The sequence below is a fragment of the Felis catus genome, chromosome D3, assembly GCF_018350175.1.
Source record: "Felis catus isolate Fca126 chromosome D3, F.catus_Fca126_mat1.0, whole genome shotgun sequence".
In the NCBI taxonomy this organism is placed as follows: Eukaryota; Metazoa; Chordata; class Mammalia; order Carnivora; family Felidae; genus Felis; species Felis catus.
This window is the reverse complement of record NC_058379.1, coordinates 80,610,887-80,629,564: the sequence shown is the minus strand read 5'-3', so window position 1 is coordinate 80,629,564 and position 18,678 is coordinate 80,610,887. Positions and strand designations below refer to the sequence as shown.

General features: G+C 41.6%; 1 protein-coding gene and 1 long non-coding RNA gene across 5 annotated transcripts in view; one reads left to right on the top strand and one right to left on the bottom strand.

The window, feature by feature from the left end:
* The window catches only part of LOC111557343, a 51,162-nt gene extending 42,211 nt beyond the window's left edge, over window positions 1-8,951 (top strand). For all 4 annotated transcript variants that reach the window (XR_002737381.2, XR_006587582.1, XR_006587583.1 and 1 more), the window contains exons 3-4: window positions 1,559-1,699; window positions 8,571-8,951. This is a non-coding gene — a long non-coding RNA (uncharacterized LOC111557343). The remainder of the gene's footprint in view (window positions 1-1,558; window positions 1,700-8,570) is intronic.
* PHLPP1 (PH domain and leucine rich repeat protein phosphatase 1) overlaps window positions 1-18,678 on the bottom strand; it is a 216,508-nt gene that overhangs the window by 15,657 nt on the left and 182,173 nt on the right. Inside the window, exons 11-13 of the mRNA XM_023242072.2 lie at window positions 17,134-17,334; window positions 13,486-13,648; window positions 2,801-2,931 (exon numbers count right to left, since the gene is read on the bottom strand). Coding sequence (XP_023097840.2) covers window positions 2,801-2,931; window positions 13,486-13,648; window positions 17,134-17,334 — 495 coding nt within the window. The remainder of the gene's footprint in view (window positions 1-2,800; window positions 2,932-13,485; window positions 13,649-17,133; window positions 17,335-18,678) is intronic.

Here is an 18,678-nt window from a genome sequence, read left to right as displayed (position 1 = left end):
TTTAGAATGAATTTTGCCATAAAAAACCTTGATCTAAGTATATGAAGATTTTTAAAGGCTTGATACACAGAGTCCATAGCTTTTAAGAAAAGTTATGTTCAACTTACAGTACTCCAGCAGCACCAATTTGAGGGGGGGAGTATTAATATTTCCTTGATATACTAGTAAGTTTGAACATGACATTTTCATGCAACTATCTGTACTTCTTTCGTGAAATGTTAACCTCCTTCACTTATTTGCTGTTCAAGTACTTTTCTTATAAGAACATTTTTTTTTAAATTTTTTTTTTTCAACGTTTATTTATTTTTGGGACAGAGAGAGACAGAGCATGAATGGGGGAGGGGCAGAGAGAGAGGGAGACACAGAATCGGAAACAGGCTCCAGGCTCTGAGCCATCAGCCCAGAGCCTGACGCAGGGCTCGAACTCACGGACCGCGAGATCGTGACCTGGCTGAAGTCGGACGCTTAACCGACTGCGCCACCCAGGCGCCCCTGATTATTTTTTAGAATGAATTTTGCCATAGAAAACCTTGATCTAAGTATATGAAGATTTTTAAAGGCTTGATACACAGAGTCCATAGCTTTTAAGAAAAGTTATGTTCAACTTACAGTACTCCAGCAGCACCAATTTGAGGGGGGGAGTATTAATATTTCCTTGATATACTAGTAAGTTTGAACATGACATTTTCATGCAACTATCTGCACTTCTTTCGTGAAATGTTAACCTCCTTCACTTATTTGCTGTTCGAGTACTTTTCTTATAAGAACATTTTTTAACAAGAATATTAATGCTTGTATTTTTCCTGTTTTATTTTTGCCACTCTTTCTTCTTAGTTTGTCATTTGCCTTTTAGATTTACTCTTGGTTTTTTTCTGGAAAGAGATTTCAAACTTTTGTGTATACAAAGTATTTTTAAATACTTAGAAATATCAAAACCAATTATATATATTGATTTCTACTTTTGCGATCCCACCCTCCCACCCCCACCTCCCACTTTTGGACAGAAAAAGATGTTTTCTGGCTTGTGAATATATTCATGTGATTTTTTTCTTACTTTTAGAAATTATTTCATTTTACGGAGTTCTTTAATTTAGCTTTAATTTATTTTGGTGTGTAATACAAATTCAACTTAATTTTGATATAATTGTTTTATACAAAATTTCATATATTTATAAAAATACTCAAAAGCTAGCTGCATTAAGATGAAAATATATTTTGATAATCCAGGTACTCTTAGTTCTAGAAGTCTCTTAGGACTTCCTCCTCATCATATGGAGGAGAAAGCTGAGGTCTGGACAGACTCAAGGATTTGGGCCAAGGCTCCACTAACTGAGAAAAAGTACAGAGCGCCGAGACCCCCTGCAGCTCTCCTAGGACACGATGCTTAGGCAATACTCCTCAATTATAGATTGAAATCAATTAAGTACCTGAAACAAACAGGCACTAACTAGGCCAATTCCATCCAGGAATCGCCTCGAGCGATACTCAGATTTTAGCTGGCAGTAAACACCTAGGATAATATTAATGACTGCTCTTTTAAAATTCTCCTCCTTTTCAGTTTTGTTCTAAGACAACGGAAGAGGACTTTTAGCAGGAGACAGCACAACAGGGCTTAAGCATAGAAGGCAAACACAATGACTAACGTGTGTCAGTGTCCAAGACTTAAGCTGGCTGCAAGAAAATTCAGAAAAGCTTAAAGGTAATGATGACCATCCATAATCCTATCATCCAGAGAATAACACTATTTTAACATTTTTATATCCTTGCAGGCATTTTCTAGGTGTACACATGCACACAAATTTATTTTGGAAAAAGTGGGAACATACCATACAAATATTTTGTAAATATTCTTCTCACTGAACTTCATACGTAGGGATCTTTAACTCTACATCATTTTAAGTGTATTATTTTGAGAGAAGAGAGGGTGCACATGCATGCATGGATGGGGGAGGGGCAGAGAGGGGAGACACAGAATCTGAAGGGAGCTCCAGGCTCTGAGGTGTCAGCAGAGTCTGACGTGGGGCTCGAACCCATGAAGCGTGAGATCATGACCTGAGCCAAAATCAAAAGTCAGACGCTCAACTGACTGAGCCACCCAGGGACCCCTACAGCATTGTTTTTAATGGCTATATAATATTCAAATATGAAGCACAATTCTCTTGACAGACATTTAGAGTTGTGTGAGAAGAAATTTTTAAAGACGGTTTTTTTCTAATGAGGTTTCCTCCTTCAATGTTTTACCCAGTGAACTTCAACCTGCAATTCTTTATCGACATCAAGAATGACACCATATCAATGAATTCTTTCCCCAAACACGGTAACTTAGCAGGATCTAACTATCCCACACTCCCAGTTTTGTTTAAACCATCTGGATTTACCAGATTGTTAGTTTTTCCCACATCATGCATCTCTTTCAATCCTTTCCTAACATTTGCATTAAGCATCACACCATATCCTCAGTAACTGAGATGTAAGTTTATGTCTTAGTTATTCATGGCTCTCCTCCGCGTTTTTCTTTATGTCCACCTCCCCCCCCCCGCTTTGTATTCATTATTCTCACTCTCTTTTTGCCTGGATACTTCCTCAAAGACTTTCTGAAAGGACACTTGAGTATCCAACTATTTGAAATTGTTTTTGGCCCTCCATTCTGGTGAACTATGGACTCACAAATCGCTCCAAATGTGTGTAGATACAGCTAAGAAGCCACCGGGCACTTCATACTGTTTAATGTTTTCACTAAGTTACAAATCGCGTTGTCCGTGAACGTGGACAGGGCTGCAGGGCATCACGAAATACTTACTTCAGCAGTTCCAGGGTTTTGTGATCAAGGGCAAGTCGGGGGTTCCCAGTCAGGTCTAGTTCTTGTAGTTTCGGAGGCAGGTTTTCTGGCAAAGTGACTTCGCTTAGCTCATTACAGCTCAGGTCCACGCACTGAAACAAGAAGGGGAAACAGGAAGTGATGGCCTGGGCAAGCGGTTCAGGTGGCTCTACGCTCCTACCCGTTGCTTGAGAATCAGTCTGCCATTCCCTAGACTGTGCTGGCCAAGTGCAGAAAAGTAAGATTGTCTGCTACCCTCCCATAAACATTTAAAACAGATTCTGCCATCTGCAGTTAAAATGTTCACTTTCTTTGGTTAACACAGAAAACCCGTGTTCTTTATTCTCCCCCTCGTTATCTTTTTAAGTTGATCTCTACATGTAAGACAACAAGCATTAGCTGAAAATCCCAAGGATAGTTTTTCCGATTGCTCACAAAATCTCCACGCCTGTTATGGCCATAAGGGGTAGAGTCAACATCGAAATGGAACTTTGAAGGGGCTTCCTTAAGTCAAAATACCTGCAAGATGAGGAAGGCAGGGACACCTTCAAAATGAGAAGATAATTCAAAAGAAGCTCAATAAGAAACTGGTAAAAGACTAGCTGTTGGGCCTGCCTGCCGCCTGCAAGGAAAAAGGCAGGAGTCAAATAAGGAGCCCACCCTCCAGGCATGCAGTACCTAGATCTTCCACCAGCTCCTGCCTAAAATCACTCGAAAACAACGACAAAAAGGCTCAGCATGTTGATTAGGACAAAACTTGTGTTATCTGCGAACGGGGATAGTACCTCCTTTCTCACAAAACTGAGGTGAGCCCTAAAAGAGGTGCTGCGTTTGTGTTCTGAGAGCAGGGAACCGGAGGAGAAGGTGGCTCACCATCTACAAGAGGGAAAAGGAGTAATTGGCAATTTTTCCGGGTAAAAGAACATGTAATCCACTATTTGGCAGAAAGGGGCAGGAAGAATTCAATTATCCGGCTTGAGGCTGCACCTTCTTATGATTTCAGAAAATGCCTCAAGAGCCTGTTAAAAATCTTAAGATGGTTTGAAAGGCAAATTGTATCCAAGCATTTCAGAATCTTTAAAGCAGACAAAATCATCTTTTTTGGAAAAAATTTTAACTTAAATCTGTTATGGATTGGGGAGGGACAGAGACCGAATGAACACCTATATTTTTGGAGAAAAATATTCTCAATTGACTTCAAATAATGCAATGTTTCCACACAAATTGTTTTATATCCTTGCTCTCAAGCAGTAGCAATGATATAAAATTATACTGTAATTTTAATTACTTTGTATTATGAGAGTGTTGTAACCACTTTATAAAAAGTTGGACAAGTGGAAAAGCTTAGAAAACTTGCCTTTATATGTAGCACCCTAACATAACCAGTGTTAGTATCCAATTTTTCTTATTAATATAAACAAAAATTTTTAAAAAACATAAATGTAGATACAGTTTCATCACTTATTCCATATCTGGACTCCTAGCACCTTTAATGGCAGAAGACATATATTCATTGAGACTAAACATCAATAGGGAGGTGGTCATCTTTTTGTTTTGTTTTTCCGTTTATAAATAATGGTTGCATCAATAGTCAACTGGACTGTAATGAAAAACCGCTAATACTGAGAATACTAAAGACGGGCTGTTCCATCAGGATAGTCCATGTACATCAGCACAGAGAAGGCAAATGCTGGGCAGTGATGAAACACAAGCTTGAGGACTGGCCGGTGTGCGTAACTTAGAACGGGTGGTTGACAGAAACAAAAACAAGGTCAGAGCATGAACTATGGGGAAAGACTGTAGACATCTCAGAACATTATGGAATTTTATGAAATTGATAGGCATCGTTTTCTAATTTCACCTAATGATTTAAACACTCATAGCTCTGCTGGTGTAAAATTGCTCATTCTTTAAATTACCAAATTATAAAATGAGTTCAGTAGGGTGTTTATTTATGAAGACAATGCTGGCGTTGTCTTTATAAATAATCCTCTTAGAAGTGGCGCTTACCACCATCACGTCCCTCTGTCTCTTTCCCTTCCCCCTCCCCACAAGGCCCTCAATTCACTGCAGCCAGTTCCTGTGCCCTGTCCCACAGTGTTGTCGCCTCTACAGGGAGGTCTGGGACCGCGGGGGTCCTGACTTTGCTCTTGTCTCATCTCCCTCCGGCCCACTCCCCACAGGGCTGTCAGGGGGACTGTGATGTGCTTAATCCCATCTGATCACACTCGGGGCTTGTCTTTCAGTCGCTCCCTACTGCCTTCCAATCTGCCACCAGACTCCTCAGCATGTCAAATAAGGCCCTTCATCTCCACCTTTCAGCACCTGCTTCCCTGCACTCTATATTCAGCGGTGTCACAGTTAATTCCAGTTCCCGCGTGTGTCATATTCTCACTCGTGCTCTGCACATACTGCTGTGACCGGGGCTCTTCAGGCTTTCCTCGCCCCTCACCTGGCACAATCTGCCCCATTCTTGTCAGTCTCAACTCAACGCCAATTCCACTAGGACCCCTCGTTCAAAGTTTCCGCTTATTTATTCCTCCCATTAGACTACGAGCTCCTAGAGAACAGGGCCGGTGGCTTCTCCCCCATGTCCTTAGTGCAGCACAAAGAACAGATGCCCACAAATGCCTGGGAATTAGTAGACAATTATTTGTTGAACAAAGAAATGAATGAATCTTCCGAGAAGATCCTCCAGTAATTCAGTCCGCTAGGATGGAAACGGAAGATACGCGTGCTGAGATTAAGTTCAGTCTGCAGTAAATAGCATAATGGCAGATAAAGAGAGAAATACACTTTCATAGTTCTATACATCGGAGGAGGTTTGATCATGAAAATTACAGGGTGTTGGTTCCCAGCGCTGACCTACTGGCATTAACATAAACAGTCAGTGCTCTACTTACAAGCTCTATTCCTTATTCTTTTAATAGTCTTCAACAAACACTTGTTGACTGAATGGTTGTAATGGCTACCACTAGGAAAACAGAACATTTGGGGGTGAGACTGGAGAAAAAAAATAGTACTCGCGTATTCCATGACGTTTAATGTATGTTTCTCTATTGTTTAATGCATTAAAATTTTCTTGAAAATACATTATTAAATAGAATGTTAAATCAGTCTACAAAGTTACCTTTCCCTCTTTCGGGCCTATTTTAGGACATAGCTTACAAAAACTACTTGGCTATAATACAAAATTCTGGTAAGAATACTCAAAACAGAGTTATCCAACCCTTGGAAAAAGTGAGATAACTCATAGTTGGAGGAACTCACGATTTAGAGGGAAAGGACCGCTAATACGTTTAGCTAAGAGCACAGGAAAATAAACAGTGCATCTTAAAGAGAACTGATCTGACATTTAAGTATAATTATCACCAAAGCTCTGATATCTTTATTATGTTTTCCTCACAAAACCTTACCAAAGACACGGGCGTATCACTTTTCACAGCAGCGTATTACCTATTATCCCCCCAGTAATCGCCTGGACTGCCCGGAAACAGCAGAGTCACCTGCTAACCCTGAGCGATTCTGCAACCGCTTGCTTCAGTCTTCAGACCACAGCCAGGCCACCAGCGCAGCCACGCGGCCCTCCAGTGCGCAAAGGGGCACTCCCAGTCACCTTTGCACCCCGTGCCCTCACGGCGGGAAAAGGTGCTGATGTAATTATTTCTGTAATTGTTCAGAAGTGTATATTGTTTAAACCGCCCCACCTTTTAGGGAGTTGCAGAAGACGACCTTTCATCTTTTATAAAGCCTTCCCTCTCTGTATTTACATACACTGTGATTTTCCTCCGAACAGGTTCACTGATTTTCATTACGAATTCCTAAGAAGCAAATAAATGCAAGTGTTCATCCAAAAGAGCCCTGATTTAGCACCTACCTGGGGGCAGACAATAAGCCAGACGTCAGGGAACTACAGAGCCGGCATCACAGTCCCCACCCTGGGGAATTCCTAGGCCAGAGTGGGAAGTGATTCTCCCTCGGGCTGCGAATCAGTAATAGGTACAAGTGTGCACGGGTGTGACAGGTTAAGGCTTCCGAGAGGGCCTTCCAGGAGGGGATTTTTGTGAAGAATCGAAGATAACGAGGCAGAGAAAACAGGAGGGCATCCAGGGAGAGAGAACAGCACACGGCTTACCAGGACACGAACCACGAGTGACTGGCGTGGCCGGGGATGGCGGAGAGGCAGGCAGGGACCAGATGGTAAGCTAGAGACTGTGTCTCAGGTAGAAGTGGTCTGTACTACCTCCCTCTCTTTCAGTTAGGAGACACAGCCTTTTAGCTTAATAGTAAAATAAATATACACATGTATTGTTTCTCACTATGTAACTTGTAGCCAGATTCTCTTGCAACACTTAAACTATATTTATTCCTGATGTTGTATAGACTAAGTGGTCATTACTGTAGGACGTTCATATATCTAAGTGAACTTGTTAACTAAATGAGCCAGTCAGAACCTGTCAAAGATACTCAGACTCCAAACCCAAAGCTGGAGTTCTATTTTTCTATATAGGGGCGCCTGGGTGGCTCAGTCAGTTGAGTGTCTGACTTCGGCTCAAGTCATGATCTCGTGGTTTGTGAGTTCGAGCCCCGCATCGGGCTGTCTGCTGACAGCTCAGAGTCTGGAGCCTGCTTTGGATTCTGTGTTTCCCCCTCTCTCTGCCCCTTCCCTGCTCACGCTCTGTGTCTCTCTCTCTCTCTCTCTCAATAATAAATGTGAAAAAAAAAAAAGTAAAATTATTTTTCTATATAAGATTGTATCTGTCTGTAATTATTCAGAAATGTATATTGTTTAAACCTCCGCACCTTTCAAGGAGTTGTAAGAGAAGACCTTTAATCTTGCATAAGTCTTCCTTCTCTATATTTACATATACTGTGATTTTTCTCAACTGGATTTTAGATTTAGAACACCTTTATTGGCAATAATTTGATAAAAATGACAATCAGGGTAAAAATTTCTTTTAAAAAATCCTCATTCCACCAAATAGTATTCCATTTCCCCAAACATGAATTCCCTTAAACACTGAAACTAAATTATTTGCAAAATTTGACTTTAAGAAAATGCATCCTTTAGGGGCACCTGGGTGGCTCAGTCGGTTGAGCGTCTGACTTCGGCTCAGGTCATGAACTTGCGGTTTGTGAGTCTGAGCCCCACACTGGGCTCGCTGCTGTCAGTGCAGAGCCTGCTTCAGATCCTCTGTCTCCCTTTCTCTGCCCTTCTTTGACTTGCGCTCTCCCCCAAAAATAAATAAATAAATAAATAAATAAATAAATAAATAAATAAATAAATAAATAAATAAATAGAAAGAAGGAAGGAAGGAAGGAAGGAAGGAAGGAAGGAAGGAAGGAAGGAAGGAAGGAAAGAGAAAGAAAGAAAGAAAGAAAGAAAGAAAGAAAGAAAGAAAGAAAGAAAGAAAAAGAAAGAAAGAAAGAAAGAAAGAAAGAAAGAAAGAAAGAAAGAAAGAAAGAAAGAAAGAAAATGCATTCTTTATATAAACTGAGCAATTCCTTTCTATCCTACTTCTTAAAATTGGTTGTGTGTGCCTTTGGAAGGATGCAGTGGTAGGTATATCACAAAGTTACAGGGCACCTGGCCCATGCTTCTGTGGGCTTCAGTTTTACTCAAAGATTATGGACAGAAAGGGCCTTTATGTTTACACGAAAACTAACAGAAATGGTAAAAAGTAGAATGCAAAATGAGGGTGTGATTTTAGACTGCAGAGGAGACTTGAGAGAAATTTGCTTGTGATTTCAGGCCACACCCCAGACTTCTGGGCCTATCAGCTCACTTCTCTTCAGCCTTAGGGGCAGAGGACTTTGAAGAGCATGACGGTGACCACGTCACTGCCTACTTCCTGAGGACTTAGCCACGAGCGCTCCTTTCGTTCATCTGCATGTATCCATGTCCCACCGCATATGATGCACGCGGCGTTTTGTTGGAAAGGACATGGCTCTGAAGTTAAAAGGATCTGCTGAAATAATTGTTTCAACTAGAGTTTAAAAACCATCAAACAGGGGCGCCTGGGTGGCTCAGTCGGTTGAGCGTCCCACTTCGGCTCAGGTCACGATCTCGCGGTTCGTGAGTTCGAGCCCCGCGTCGGGCTCTGGGCTGACAGCTCAGAGCCTGGAGCCTGCTTCCGATTCTGTGTCTCCCTCTCTCTCTGCCCCTCCCCCATTCATGCTCTGTCTGTCTCTGTCTCAAAAATAAATAAACATTAAAAAAAATTAAAAAATAAAAAAAAAAAAAATAAAAACCATCAAACAAACTAGTCTGACTTAATTCGTTACTCCAGTTTTGAAAGAGCATATGCAGTCCTGGCTTCCTGCTGTTCTGTCACGAGTGAGGCAGGGAGAAGAGTGGCATGAACGGCCACCCGTGGTCTATAGACACTGCGTCATTCCTTTCCTTTGCCCTTGTCAGGAGCCCTGCCCCACACAGAAATGGACACAAGATTCCCGGCACGTTAGAAGATCCCCTACATAATTATTATTACTGACCCAGATTCTAGAACCCTAGTGACGACTGCTCCCAGTTTCTGGTTTTTAGAGACACAGGACAAATGCCTCCATGACCTTTAAAGTCTGCGAGGTCAGCTACTCTACCCGGCTGACACCGAACTGGTCCCTGATCTGTCTTCATTTGCATTATCCTACTTTCCGAAGAATTAATCCCTTTTCTTTCATCCATTTGACCCAACAGTTCCCAATGTTCTTTGTGTCTTTATCACAGAACCGGTTCTCTCTCTCCCTCTCTCTCTCACCTCACCTTACAAACAACAGCAAACAGAGTTTGATTCCAAGGGATATTCAGCTTCCTGTAATCAGTGTTCTCAAGAGTGTGGCATATTAAAGATACTTCATGCTGCATTTCCCCGTGAAAAGAACACAGATCCTAGAGATGAGTTCACTCAACTTATCCGAGTAGCTTATTACTGCAGAGTACAGCATGGAAATAATCTGCAGAAAATTTCAAACATTTTAAAAGACACTGTTCACCCAGTAATTAAAATCAAGCTGCCACAGGAACATGTCAAATTTAAAAAAGAAATCGCTGACATGGTGTTTACACTACAAATTTCACTCACCATATGTATCACCTGTTTGTTTTATCTACTCAAACCACACTGCAAAAAGGGTTAGAATAAATCAACAACTGGAGGTTACTCTACTAAGAGCTTGGGGAACCGAGTGCTGTATTCATGGTCACTTTTGCTTTTTGGATCCATCAGCCACTCGTAGCCCAAGTGCAGACTTCGGCCTAGGACTAAGCAAGCAGAGTCTGGCTTACGTGGTGACTCTGGGATCATGTTTTCCTGTCTAGCCCACGGAGAGCTGATCTACATCCAGACAAAGCCTGTCTATTTTAGAACCAGAATAGAACACAACCTGCTCCAAGAATACAGGACTGGAGGTAGGGAAGACTAATTTGAAAGAGATAAACAAAGGGGAAGACAATAAAACCAAGGAACAAAAGTGCTCTGGCACTGGGTCCACGTGGGCTCACTGGAAAATTCTGAAAGGATACTTTTTCCTACTACCAACTTATATGACCTTCCTGCCCAAGTACAGAAATTGATGCTGGAGGATGAGCAGATGTCACTGAATGTACCAACATGAGAAAAGGCCAGACCTAAATTTTATCCAAGATAAAACAGAGGAGGGTGCATACAGCCTGTTTTAGGGGTACAAGAATAGTGGCTTAGTTCCTCAAGTTAAAAAAAATATATTTTAGCATATATATTTTAGTAGGGGAACTTATTTACCCTTTTAAGTAGTAATTGGCTTTGAAGCTTCGGTAACAAAGCTGTGAATAAGCACTTTCCTTTAACGTCTTACAAGATGAGACTGTACGAAGAGAACAAGCTAGTTAAATACACCAGGGCCTGTCCCTCTTTAAATCATGTTACCTGCTCAGGTTTTATAACTGCAAGGATCTTAATTTATGATATACTTTATAATTATGGCACTTTACTTTCAAGAAGCAATAGGAATATAATCTAGGGTTATTAACTCAACAATGAAATTTTAGTATAGGCCGAGTGTTTCAAGTGAGGATAAAAATTATCTCTTTTACATTAAAAACATGCTAATTTAGAGCACAGTTTGCGGTGAAGAGGCGCACAGGTGTTTTATCACTTGAGATGCAGCAACCCTTTTTACCAAGAATTTTCTTGGTTTAAATGTGTGTACCTGCTTACACAGCAATTTAAAATATTCTCATGTGAGACAATGACATTTCAGCTCAGAGTTCTAAAACAACAGATCTACTACTTTTTCGACACTAGCTGCCCAGGGCTGTAAAACGGATACTTCTGTACATAAAGGATGCGAGATGGTGCCCACCGCCACTCCCATCCCAGAGCAAACCCCGACAACAAAACCTCTATCTGCTGGTAATGGAAGCGCTGCGTGGTAAAGACCGGATGTTGTTAACATACGGAGACCGCTAAGATCTAGTAGCCGGGATAAAAAGAAAAATCAAGGAACAAAAGAAAGAAAACCATTAAAAAAGCAATACCAAAAGTAAAACCTTTAAAGGAGCGATAAAGTCAAACAGAGCGAAGGCAACAGGGGAAGGCGTTAAACAGATTTACAAGGCGCCGACCGACTTTAGATCCAGGAAGGCAAGCAAGGGTCTTGGAGAGGATTCGGTTTCACAGAAGAAGAGTCAGATTTTGCAAAATCTAGTTAAAGCCTGAAAAGTTTAAATGCCTATCTGTTATCTGTACTTTAAACCAGATACTTGGGGGAAAAAAAAAGTCTAATCTACAATTTCGAGTAAGAAAACACTAAAAGACAGGTGCAGAAAGTAAGACCAGCAAACGGGAGGTTGTTCTTGCGACTCTTCCCTTCTCGAGCTGGTGCCCCACCGGGCACGGTGCACAGAGACCAGTTTAATAGGTCCCTGTCATAGCACAGCCCCCGTGTCCAGTAATGGGCAGGACAGGAGCCCTGGGAAGCTTAGCTGTCAACCTCGTGCCAGTGCTGGAGGCAAAGAAGTATTTGTTTCCGTAACAAATTTCCAGATTTTGATGGTCATCAGCCAGAATAGCTGCTGCATATAATCACAGCTGAACCACATCAGGAGTGTATTAATTATAGCTAACTTACAGAGTCCTTCCTGTGTGCCACTCCTATTCCAAATGTTCACACGGAGTATTTCACTCATGCTCACAGCAATACTGTAAAGGAAGGACTAGTCTTCCCTCAGTTTACATATGAGGAAATGAAGCAGTTAAGGAACTTTTAGCTGGAATAAAATTCCAGGTCTGTTTCCTTTCAGAGCCCTGCCTCTTCACCCTTGTGAAAGGTACTATATGGAAAGCAGAAGTAAACTATGTCTGTGAGCTTATAACCAATGTTCTAAAATGCCAGTGATGTATGAAGTGATAGTGTGCTCTAGGTAAAATACATCATGGCCCAAAGCATGCACATACATAGAAAATGACTTGTATATACCTCAACCATGTAAATGGATAAAAACCGCTGTAGTGAAGGATTATGCATGCTACTTAAAGTGTCTTCAGTGGGGCGCCTGGGTGGCTCGGTCGGTTGAGCGTCTGACTTCAGCTCGGGTCATGGTCTCACGGTTCATGAGTTCGAGCTCCACGTCAGGCTCTGTGCTGAGAGCTCAGAGCCCAGAGCCTGCTTCGGATTCTGTGTCTCCCTCTCTCTCTCTGCCTCTCCCCTGCATTCTGTCTCTCTCTCTCAAAAATAAACAAACATTAAAGAAAATAAAGTGTCTTCAAACGTCTACATAACTTCTTAAATCTGATACATAAAGATCATAACAGAAAGTGCCTGGAGGGTGGCCAAGAAAGATGACTTTGGTTCCTTTTTAGGAGATTAAAATGTGCTCCAAGTCTATAACCACGGAGTTATTTCTTGCTAAGCACAAAACTGACGATCAGAAATGCTAAGATACAAATGAAAAAACACATTATATGTAAATAACTTCTTACTTTTGCACCAAAAATCCTGAATAAGAAGTTGTTACGTGGCTTTCATTCTGGTAGGCTGGTTTCATCCTATGATCTACCTGAGGCAGGAGTCACGAACTGCAGACTGTTTCTGCCACCAATTGACGGTCTTCATGGACACAAATCCCTTTGATTTTCAGCGCCTCACATCAGATGGGAATAACAGCCCTTCTGCTAGTTTCATTAAATTGAAATGAATGTTCGGGGACGGGAACGATGCTGGATCTATCAAGGGAATTAGTACTAACTGGGTGCTGTGCTGGTGGATACGATTTAATCGCGTGAGTCTGGGGGAGGAGCATGCAGTTTGTTAACTTTTTCAAACGGCTGTCAGGCATTTGAGTGACCTACTCTTTGAGCCTCATAACCACCCTGGAAATAAGGAGGACAAGTATCGTTAGATGGGAAAGAGTTAGGTGACTATATGGTTAGCCTCAATTCACACAGCTAGTTATGGACAGAGCCCAGAGTATCACTTTCCCGACTCCTGATCCTGTGTTTTTTATTTATCGCTGTTGGTTTTTCCCTCTGCTGACAAGGCAGCGTAGCCCAGTGGTTGGAAAAGATGGGGCAACGTCAACCGAGAGTCTTCAATCCAACAAAGGTGCAGACATCCTGAACTGATGAATTAGAGAAAGCAGTTCTCTCCTGTGACCTGCATCTTGGAGGCTACGGAGTCGGACCACGTACCTTGATTTCTGGGAGCTGCATCACTTCAGGAAAGACTTCGATGCAATTAGAATGTGCAATCACGGTGTGCATACGCCTGCAATTCATGACAGTGGTCGGGATGGCTTTCAGTTTATTCCCACTGACATCAATTTCTTCAAGTTCCTCCAGTTTTGCCATTTTACTAAAGAAAGGAAAATCCAAGGGGGAGCAGGTCGTAAAATAATCACAAGGCAATTAAAAAGTAATAATACATAACAAGAATAAAAAGGGAATTTACTATGAACCTAAAGATTCTTTAAAGATTCACTGTATAATATAACTGTGTGTTAACTATACTGGAATTAAAAAATAAAAGATTCACTTGTAATCATCATTTTAACAAACAAGACCCGGGCGCCTGGGTGGCTCGGTCAGTTAAATGTCTCCATCTTGATTTTGGCTCAAGTCACGATCTCATGGTTGTGAGATCAGGCCCTGTGTCAGGCTCTGCACTGGCAGCACGGAGCCTGCTTGGGATTCTCTCTCCCTGTCTCACTGCCCCTCCCCTGCTTGTTCTCTCTTTCTCCCTAAAAAATTAAAAACTAAAAAAATTTTAAGACCATTTTCACTACTGGTTTTGCGTATCAAAGTAGTTTAACACCTCCTTTCCTAGTATAAAACAAAAACTATTAACTTCAACTGTTCAAATTAGCAAAAAAAGAAAAATGGATGTCTCTTTCCTCTTAAAACTCTGTGTGTGAATTAAGTTATCCTGGCAACAATCGCTTTGCTATGTAGCTTAGTCTCAACGCCAATAAAAATCCTACTCAAGTGGGTAAGTTAGCATTAATCCACTGGAAGTGCTTTAAAAAAGCTCAGTTTGAGGGGCACATGGGTGGCTCAGGGGGTTAAGCATCTGACTTCAGCTCAGGTCATGGTCTCACGGTTCATGAGTTCAAGCCCCACATCGGGCTCTGTGCTGACAGCCCAGAGCCTGGAACTTGCTTCAGATTCTGTGTCTCCCTCTCTCTCTGCACCTTCCCTGCTCACAGTCTGTCTCTCCCTGTCTCTCAACAATAAATGTTAAAAAAAAAAAAATCAGTTTGAGAGAAAGACTTGTCTTTGGATTGGCTCTGAAAGGTCAGGGGAGGCAGCGTAGCCCAGGGCGTTTGCTCATATGAAGACATGCTTTCCCCAAAACCCCACTCCCCAGATTCCTGTGACATCATTTGTGATGACAAGATGGTGGGAGTACCATCTGGACCATCTCTGGACCTGGCAGGGCCCAAATTCAAACCGTGCCCAAAAGAAATTCCTTTCACCTCCTGTTAAATATCTGCCAAGGAGGACTCTTGCTGACCTTACTTTAATAACACGTCCTAATACATTGAACACTTTTGTTTAAGAATGTCTTTTATTGTGGTGGCATCCAAGTCCTGATTTCAGCTCAGGTCATGATCTTGCAGTTTGTGAGCTCAAGCCCCATGCTGGGCTCTGTGCTGACAGAGCAGAGCCCATTGGGATTCTCTCTCTCCTATCTCTCCGCCCTTCCCTCTATCTCTCTCGAAATAAATGAACATTAAAAAAAAAAAAAAAAAAAAAAAAACAACGGTTAAAAGAATGTCTTTTATTGTTCAGTCTTAATCTATAGTTGATCTTAGTAATATTAACCAATAATTATAGTAACCAAATAAAGAAAATTTGTTAGGGTTTCTTGCCTTTTCTGCAAATGTGGAGGGAAAAAACCGTGCACCTCTATAATCCTGTAACAGCATCTACCACTCCTCTGACCCTTTCTCTACTACTGGTGATGCTGGGCTCCAAAAACTGCAGGATTTCCAGTAAGTATAACTCAAACTTTGAATCATGTAGTTTACAATTGTTGGTATCTCCTCTGTTTGTTATGGTTTCATTTGTCATAATAAGCCTTCAAAAAAAATTTAGCAAGAAATCCTTTTATTTACTTTTCCTTCTGTCATCTCTCAAATATAAAATTTATCTTATTTATCTTGAAAATTAATATATTCCAAAGATACAGTAAGAACTAAGTTTTCATTTTATGACATCAGGTCTTTTAATATCCTGAACAGGAATCAGGATATGCTACAAACAACACTGTGTACACAGACTGTGAAGGGTTTGAGCTCCGACTGCCTGAATTTGTGAGACTATTACTTGAATATGCTGTTATCATATGTGGAAAGAAATATGGAGAAATCCACGAGTAATGGGGCATGGAAAATGACCAAAAGTATAGAAATCGGGCCCAAGAAAGAACTTAAACAAGTTTCCATTCCTCCACTTACAAAGAAGGTGACCAATGGACTAGACCGCTGGAGCATGTTCTTTAGTTTGGGAAACCATTTGTGGAGTGTCTGCCCCAGACCAGACCTCATATATACACGGGACTGAAGGTGACAAATCACAGTCCTGACTCTTGAGGAACTTGGGGTCTTTAAGGGGCACCTGTGCTATATCACAGTCCATAGGGAGACAGAAATTGTAGCAAAATGCATTTTTACGAGGTACATAAAAAATTCTCTGTATGTAGGGTGATTACAACTGGCATGGGTCACTGGAGGCTGCTATCGAAATCTGAGTTAGTGGTAGTTTCTCCTCCAGGGCTTATTTGCCTCTCAAATAGGATGAGGAGTCCTTTCAGAGATATTATTGTTAGGTGATTGCCATGTTTTCTTCCAAAAATATCATCTCCTCATTCCACAGTAAAATACTATGTACACAGTAAAAGTACATGGAAGTAAAAAAAAAAGTACACAGAAGTAAAGTACATAGAAGAAAAAAGAAGGTTTAATCATTAATATCAAATGAGAGGAAACAATACAGAAATAAATATGTACAACAACAAAAAAACCCCAGAGCAATGCTTTAAGTCCATGCATATTTGGCCTTCCTCACTTAGTGAGGTTTCGATAGGCTCGTAGCCTCGAGGGCGGCAGAGGGAAGCCGTGCCACTATTTCTCGCTCTGCCCGGCGCTCAGCTGGAGCTAGCAGCAGAATACCAGAAGGGGCTAGCGGTCGCCTCTGTGCTGGGCGTGCGTGTGTTCCAGGTCCTAACTTGTGAGATGGACAAACGCCAGTGACGCACGTGGAGTATTTCCTTTGTGGCAGGCTGGGTGTGTAGATTCACCCCAAGTTAGACACCGTGCCACTGCCCCCCCCCAAATTACAAGTTCAGATTACAACAGAATTAAAAATGGAATATTCTGAGAGCCAGAAGCTGTAATATGACATGGTGTCTCTGGTCACATAGACAGGCCACCGTGGCTTTTTATACCACAGCACAAATACAAAGACTGGTAGTTAGTTAAGAACCGTCAGGTTCCTGGTTTACGTTCCAATTCCCACACACGGTATTAGGCTAATTAAACAGAATAATAATTTGGTTAAAAAGAACCAAAAGAAAAAACATGCCCACGAAATAACAATACCTTATTTCAAAATCATAAGAATGCCATAGTGATTGGGTCCGTGGATGCATTCACAGGAGAAAAGCGAACACATTTCTCTTTAGGGAAATGTTAATCACAGCTGATATGAAAGACAACTGTGAACTCAGGAGGGACAAGCTTTACTTTATCTGGGAAATAAACATTTTAGCTTTTGCCTTTCCACCTGTGAACCCACTTTCAGAAATGCACCGGAGAACACTTTGTGACCTTCCGTTACCTTGCTGGAAAACTCTGAAGTCGGTTATAGGCCATGTGAAGGATCTTTAGGCGGGGGTGTCCTGTTAACAAGGGCACACATTTATCTGTGAGGCTGTTATTTGTCAAATACAACTCCTGCAGGATGCTGCTCGTCTCTTCCGACAGAGTGGCTGGCGGAAGGGTTTCCAGTTTGTTGGCAGACGCATTCAGGAATCTCAGGCTACAATGACAAAATGCAACAAAATCCCACTGATAAGCCAAAGCTCTGGTCCAGAATCCTCAACACATCTGGAATTTTTCTGACTGATACCTGGCGTGTTCTAAACTGGGTTTAGAAACAGGCATTTAAAAATAAACCCTGGCTTTCCTCGCCTGCATATGGATACCTGACCCCACGCTCTGTGATGAACACGGTAACTATCTATACGTGCTAGACACAAAAAGGTAAAAATCAATGTTTACGGAAGCACCAAGGTGAGAGGAGGGCATTCATTCTACAGCTGGTAGGGAGTGGAAGGGAAGGTGGCATGGGAAAGTTAATATTCTGTCTTCAGGAAGAGAAAAACAATTGCCTATTTTTAAATAAAAGAGCCCTTAGGGTAACAGGACAATCAGACATGAGGTCACAATACAACTAAGTCACACGGTGAGTGTGATGCCCAAACCGCGTTTTGCAGACGCGTGTTCGCGACTGCGGCGTGTGCTCCATCCACTCTCAAGCTGTAGCCCCCGCAACATGGCGAGTGTTCAGCCCGTCGGACTCTCCCCTGTGGTTACCAAGGTCAAAGCTGCCTTGCCTCCCCACCTGGAAAAGCCTGTTAATGAACCACCTTTCTCTTGTTTCAAAACCACCTAGGTTTGAAACTTTCGGCATCCAATTCAGGACTATTCTGCCATATGTTAAGACAAAAGAAGAAAATCTTCCTTAAAAAAAAAGAATATGCAATATGAGGTATAGCAGTTTTTAATCCTGGATAAAAAGAAGGCTTTGTATTCAGGAGTCATCCCCAGGACTGTCATGCCAAGCTGTCAATCCACTAATACTCCCCAATCTTGCAACCCCCCCCCCCACATACTTATACACACTGGCCAACTCCACTACTTGTCTAAGGAAAAGCAGTATCCCCAAAATAGAACATTTTCCATTAAAGAAACACGTATTCAGTTGACATTTAAAAAAAAAAAAGGGGGGAAGTTAGAAAGGGCTGTACAGACCATAAATAGTCATGGGAAATTATAGTCGTGTGTGCCACACGGAAGAAAATAAAGGCCATTCATGCAGTTTCTGAAACTAGTTTTGAACTAGGAAGGAAACCAATTTCAGCACCATAGTTCTTTAAAGTATTTTTACGAGTCTGTTTCGTTAGGTCCCATTTATATCACCTGACTTAAATACCCTGTTAAGAATTTCTTCAGTATAGAAGTAGAAAAAATAAAAATGCATTGCCCTAAAATATCATGGACTGGGGTTGGGGGGGGGGTAAATTATATGACAATCTCATTAAAATATAACTCTCTAGGGAATATATCAGTTATGGACACAAGGGAAGAGAGAATTCATGAA